The sequence below is a fragment of the Engystomops pustulosus genome, chromosome 5 (genome assembly GCF_040894005.1).
Source record: "Engystomops pustulosus chromosome 5, aEngPut4.maternal, whole genome shotgun sequence".
NCBI classification, from domain to species: Eukaryota; Metazoa; Chordata; class Amphibia; order Anura; family Leptodactylidae; genus Engystomops; species Engystomops pustulosus.
In genome coordinates, this window is record NC_092415.1 from 15,808,537 (window position 1) to 15,814,810 (window position 6,274).

The 6,274-nt window shown below is 47.7% G+C and overlaps 1 protein-coding gene across 1 annotated transcript; it reads right to left on the reverse strand.

Annotated features, from left to right (window-relative positions):
• Nucleotides 1-291: 291 nt before the first annotated feature.
• NDUFB9 (NADH:ubiquinone oxidoreductase subunit B9) lies at nt 292-6,179 on the reverse strand. Its single transcript, XM_072151220.1, has 4 exons — nt 5,975-6,179; nt 2,139-2,331; nt 930-1,043; nt 292-506 (listed from the first exon to the last, which is right to left on the reverse strand). The coding sequence occupies exons 1-4, from the start codon at nt 6,058-6,060 to the stop codon at nt 375-377; spliced, it is 525 nt and encodes a 174-aa protein (XP_072007321.1). The 5' UTR covers nt 6,061-6,179; the 3' UTR covers nt 292-374.
• Between the last annotated feature and the right edge of the window lie 95 nt (nt 6,180-6,274).

The following is a 6,274-nucleotide window of genomic DNA, read 5'->3' on the forward strand; positions in this document are numbered from 1 at the left end:
ATGCTGCCTTCACAGAGGAAACCATGAAAAATGTACTTAAAAAGGGAATATATGTCCGATTGTGAGGTTTATGACTGCAGGACTGTACACTCTTGGTATAGCAGAGAACCTCAAGTTCCCCAGAACTGCCACGTGACCTCTTCCAGCACCAACATGCAAGAAGTCCTATAGAGCAAATGATGAACTCGGGAACCCTAGGGCATCAGATGTGGGCACCCTACTCTTCTCCTGAATGACCTCCCCTGTATCTATCATATACTTTCCCCCCTTTATATACAACAACAATTCATCCAGAATTATCTAGAGATTTAATTTATATACTGAAAACATCACATTAGCAGTGACAGAACATAACCCGATGTGCGCCATTGTCCTTATGTGGGCCGTTCACGTGGTCTGGTCACATAGTCCCACCACAATGGGGGGAGGTCTCCCTCTCTGCGGGCCGGGGGCAGGGCTTCAGTCTTTGGACCTTCGGGAGGGGTCTCTTCCATGATTTGCTGAACCTGCGGATAGGAAGAACAATGTATCAACTACACTGGATGGCAAGACACGGCTCCTGCTACATAGCGGGGAGATCCAGGAGGAGGCCCGGCTATAGCTAAAGGGGTCGTTCTATCTCCGGTATCAATGACAGATCTATAGATGCCCACTAACTTTGTGTAACCATTCAAGGTACTGCGACCTTCCTAGGATGCAAGGACCCAATTATCTGTATCAATTAGTGTTGATTTAAAGTGTTAAGTAATGGAGCTCCCAGGATCCTCTGTATGATAGTATTATTATGTTCCCTCTCACTATCAGTCACCCATGACAGTGGGTATACACAGCTGTGAGCATAAATGTACTGCATCATCATGATAAAATCATCTCAAAACTATGGCTGGACCGGGTCAGAACCGGTTTATCCACCAATATACTGCACTGACCTCACGGTCCCAGCTTTCCTCACGAAGCTTCTTCCATTGTTCTCTCTTGGCAAAGTAGTCGGGGTACATGGCCTTCTCCGAGGGGTGCCAGTGATCCAGACACCACTCCGGGACCTGAGGAGAACAGAAATCATTGGTAGGTAAGGAATGGAGTCAGGAGAAGTAATGTACAGCCATAGTATATACACGGACCCTACAAGACACTAGGAGTCCTGTGTTATCTGCTGCCATATTATTGCGACCTCCGTGGATGAAACATCCCACAGATGAAGGATCACAGAAGATCTGGGAATACGGAGCAGTCACCACCTCCATCTCTTGGTCATGTTCCCGTAGAGTTACTTCAGTGTGGCTCAGGCATTATCATGGTAAAAGACACCGCACAGAGGGCAGTGGTCTGTCTATAGGTATAACTCAGCGTAACATCCATATAATAAAGGTCACACAGTAGGACGTAGCCCAGAACATCACTCGGCCTCCTTTACTGGGTTATCTTTTTCCCAAGCGATACAGTGGAGGCAGATTTAACATGCACCCGTCCTGAAACCCCCTGGGGAACAAAGCAGCCCAAGTACTAAGAGGCTCAAAAAGTGACTTCAAGACACACCTCAAGTAACATGAGGGGGATAAATATTGACAATTCCTGGCCATGAGTACAAGGCATGATAAATGCCCCCATTATGTGTAGGATGTGCACCTGCAGACAATGGGATGAAACAGAGGATTCCAGCGCATCGATACGGAGCAGGTGCCTTCTCTTCCCCCTCTCCTCTGTAGTACAGATACTCCTGGGCCCATATGTGAGGATCTGACAACTTTTCCTCGTAACCAGAAAACTGTGTCAGGAAATGTTACACTACACAAGATCTTCAATGAGATTGGACCCTACAGCATAGACTTGAGCTTTGGATGTCCACGACCATCACCCGTTCACCTGTTGCCCTTCTATGGACCATGTTAGTTCCTGACTACCTGCTCCAGTCCATAGACCTGTCGGACATCTCACCATTCAAGGTTTGTCAGTGTAACACTTGTTAATTTTTACCACTTTAAACACATGGATTTCATGAATGGAACAGACACCAATGTCACAATGTTCCACCTCCTACACGTCCCGTCAGTAATTGTACGTCATCGCTGATGAGTGTAGTAATGTATGCGAGACCATCACATGACCACAGGCCCCTGGCAGGTTATATGGCGACTGACCTTGTAGCAGTCGTATCTCTCATAGGACGTTCCTCCCGGGGAGTCGGGGAAGATGTACGGCAGGGGGTGCATGAGTCTGAAGAACTCCTCCTCGCCCGCCTTCAGCAGTAGTGTAGCCTTCACCATGTCCTTCTCATTCTTATGTTCATCAAAGCGCGCTCTCAGCAGGCAGGCCTCGTAGCGGAACTTGTCTCTGTACCGGGAGAAGAACACACAGGGTTAACTGTAGATCCAGACAAAAAAAAAATTGGATTTTCACATTTTATCACTAAAGCTTCATTACAGACACATTACAGCTGATCATTACAGCCTGGGACTATAGTAACATCCAGAGAGATCACAGGGGGCAGAGGGGTCCGTCTTTAACTAGGGGTCGTCTGTAAGTCAGGTGTCCTTAAGTAGGGGACCGTCTGTATTACATGTATCGATGCACAGGAATCCCCTCCGCTTCATCCTCTTGTTCTCCACTATTTAAAGGAAATCCACCATTTGCTTTTAGGTATTATGAAGCAAACATACCTTGTAAAATCTGTAGCTACACTGATGCAGAGGCTCTGGCACTCCTTTGCCTGGCTCCATAAGGATGTAATCGCCATGTTATCCCTGATTACAGGCAGAAGTAATCAACCACTGCATCATCCCCCAGCTGCTGTGTACAAGTCATCCAGCGCAGGTTGATTAGTTCTGTCTGCACCGTTCAGGAAGCTCAGTGTGATGTGTTCATGAACAGCCGACTCAAGCAATCCAGCTTTCCCAAGGTCCTGAATTTTATAATGGTCTTTCATCAGCAAAACCACTCAGCACAGGGATTAAACAAGATATGTTTCTGAATCAGTGTAATAATGCATGAAAGCAAATTGTAGATTTTCTTCAAACCTTTGCTATTTATTTCATATTTGAACACTCCGCTCTCATCATTCCTAGAATCTGTAGGATTTTGTTAGTCTATTTGTATCAGGTCATATCCGGGGTGTTCTGTAGTATTTGCCGCTTGCTCATTCACTGTATGGATCTTCTTGGGGTACGGATCTTAGTTTGTGTTTTCAGATGTTCTTAAACTTTTTTTGCAGTTAATGATTGTCAAATGTTGGACCTCACTGCACATTTTTGCCACCTACTCGCCCCAGGTACCAAGCAGTGTATGGGGTCCTGTCAGGAGCAGATTAGGACAGCCATGGGCTTCAGGCTGTGTGAAAATGACAGCCCCTACAAGTCTGCAGTCCCCCCCTATATACAGAGGGAGCGGAAAGTATTCAGACCCTTTTACATTTTTGACTCTTCACTGAAGCCAATTGCGAAGATCAAAAGTTTTTTTGCTCATTAACGTGCAGTCTAAGGGCGCGTTCACACGATGACGCATTCAAAAGGCTCCAGCCTTGATCACATGCAGAGGTTACATTGCGTTTTAGCAAATTCAGTGGGAACGCAGTGTAACCTCATCATGTGATCAAGGCTGGAGCCTTTTGAATGCGTCAAAAACACATTAAAAAAACGTAACGCATTGCATTGTTACACTTCTTGACAGAAAAAAAACAGAATTCTTAATATTCTTGGCTGCAATGAAACAAAGAGTGAAAGTTTTTAAGGCTACATTCACACTGCCGTTGCCCGCCCGTACCATACCGGGCAACGGCAGTGCACGGGAAGAGGAGGAGGAAGTTATGGCGCATGCACCATACCGCTCCCGTAGGGCGCCGTGGGCCCATTGCCATCTATGGGGGACGTACACTCACCGGCCACTTTATTAGGTACACCTGTCCAACTGCTCGTTAACACTTAATTTCTAATCAGCCAATCACATGGCGGCAACTCAGTGCATTTAGGCATGTAGACATGGTCAAGACAATCTCCTGCAGTTCTCCCGAGCATCAGTATGGGGAAGAAAGGTGATTTGATGCCTTTGAACGTGGCATGGTTGTTGGTGCCAGAAGGGCTGGTCTGAGTATTTCAGAAACTGCTGATCTACTGGGATTTTCACGCACAACCATCTCTAGGGTTTACAGAGAATGGTCCGAAAAAGAAAAAACATCCAGTGAGCGGCAGTTCTGTGGGCGGAAATGCCTTGTTGATGCCAGAGGTCAGAGGAGAATGGGCAGACTGGTTCGAGCTGATAGAAAGGCAACAGTGACTCAAATCGCCACCCGTTACAACCAAGGTAGGCAGAAGAGCATCTCTGAACGCACAGTACGTCGAACTTTGAGGCAGATGGGCTACAGCAGCAGAAGACCACACCGGGTGCCACTCCTTTCAGCTAAGAACAGGAAACTGAGGCTACAATTTGCACAAGCTCATCGAAATTAGACAGTAGAAGATTGGAAAAATGTTGCCTAGTCTGATGAGTCTCGATTTCTGCTGCGACATTCGGATGGTAGGGTCAGAATTTGGCGTCAACAACGTGGAAAGCATGGATCCATCCTGCCTTGTATCAGCGGCTCAGGCTGGTGGTGGTGGTGTCATGGTGTCTTTGGGCCCCTTGGTACAACGCCACAGCCTACCTGAGTATTGTTGCTGACCATGTCCATCCCTTTATGAGCACAATGTACCCTGTAACATCTGATGGCTACTTTCAGCAGGATAATGCGCCAGGTCATAAAGCTGGAAGCATCTCAGACTGGTTTCTTGAACATGACAATGAGGTCACTGGACACAAATGGCCTCCACAGTCACCAGATCTCAATCCAATAGAGCATCTTTGGGATGTGGTGGAACGGGAGATTCGCATCATGGATGTGCAGCCGACAAATCTGCGGCAACTGTGTGATGCCATCATGTCAATATGGACCAAAATCTCTGAGGAGCTTCCAGCACCTTGTATCTATGCCACGAAGAATTGAGGCAGTTCTGAAGGCAAAAGGGGGTCCAACCCGTTACTAGCATGGTGTACCTAATAAAGTGGCCAGTGAGTGTATATCGGCCGTATATACGCCCCCCATACGACAGTGTGAATGTGGCCTAAGGGTTATACTGAACTCTGAATACTTTCCGTACACATTGTATGATACTAGAATCAGCTTCTTGGGGAATAGAGGATGTGTCCCTTCTGCTTTCAATCTGCGGTTACAGGACCTTTGGAGGACCTTCCAAGGTCCTGAAAAGGCTCTTGTGTTTATGTCTATTGAGAGCAGGAACTGATGTACAAGGATTTCATGGTGAACGTCCTTCTCAGTATAACATCTGATGGGTGGCCATGGGCCCCCTAGAAGGTATGGGCCCCAGAGCTACCACCCCAAACCGACTATAACATAATTGTCTATTTGTTACTGTATCTGCTCTCCTTACAATTGGATCCATTTTGCCTCTACACAATAACGTGAAATCCACGTCTGAACCCCCAGAGTCACAGCACAAGGCTGCGCGTCGTCTCCTGCGGCCGATATAACACGTACAGATGGGATTTCTGCAGCCGTATGACACAACACATGACATGGGGATAACAATCTCCAGCGCCGCTCATCTCTGTGTGTGAACGCTGCCCAACTGCAATATTAATGTTTTTAAAACCTGGGGCAGTTGCATCGATTAAAATCATAAATAGGGGCTACAAGAGCCGCAAAATCCCAGAAAACTTACAAAAAAAGTTGGATATTTGGTGCAATTCAGTGCAAAGGGCAGAAAATTGTGCAGAATTGAGGCCTGACCCTGAATATAACAGGGACTGAAGGGACAGAGCGCGCCCAGAGGATGCTGGGAAGGAGTAGAAGTAAGTGCCCCCCTGCTATCCCGGCTGTCATTGAGTGTCCTCTCCCGGGACAGCGGCTGCAGCGGGCGGGACGTGGAGCCTCCCGGGCCGCCTCCTCCTGCAGGTTCCCCCCCGTACATCTACGTCTTCTTAATACCTCATGACGGTCCACGACTCCAGGTGCCGCATAGACCTCTTGAACAGCCGCAGCACCTTCTGCTGGTGGCTCAGCAGCCCCGCCATCTTACCACCCCCTCCTCCAGCCTAGGACAGCAGACACTGGCAGCTCACACGGGGCGTCACGCCGTGCTCTACCGCGATTGGTCGGCTATGCACCACGTGACGAACAGAACGCGCGCTACGTCACATATTCCCCGTGTCGTTTCAGCACTAGAGGAAAGGCGCGGCCATTTTGTCAGAGACCAAATATACCGGAAGTCAATAAAAAAAATGTCAT

What these genes read in the sequence shown, in the direction of transcription:
- NDUFB9 (XM_072151220.1), bottom strand. Translation starts at nt 6,060, where the DNA reads ATGGCGGGGCTGCTGAGCCACCAGCAGAAGGTGCTGCGGCTGTTCAAG. An exon ending in GAGTCGTGGACCGTCATGAG is followed by an intron (nt 2,332 to 5,974) that starts GTATTAAGAAGA and finishes CTCCCGGTACAG; the next exon opens with AGACAAGTTCCGCTACGAGG. An exon ending in AGAGATACGACTGCTACAAG is followed by an intron (nt 1,044 to 2,138) that starts GTCAGTCGCCAT and finishes TGTTCTCCTCAG; the next exon opens with GTCCCGGAGTGGTGTCTGGA.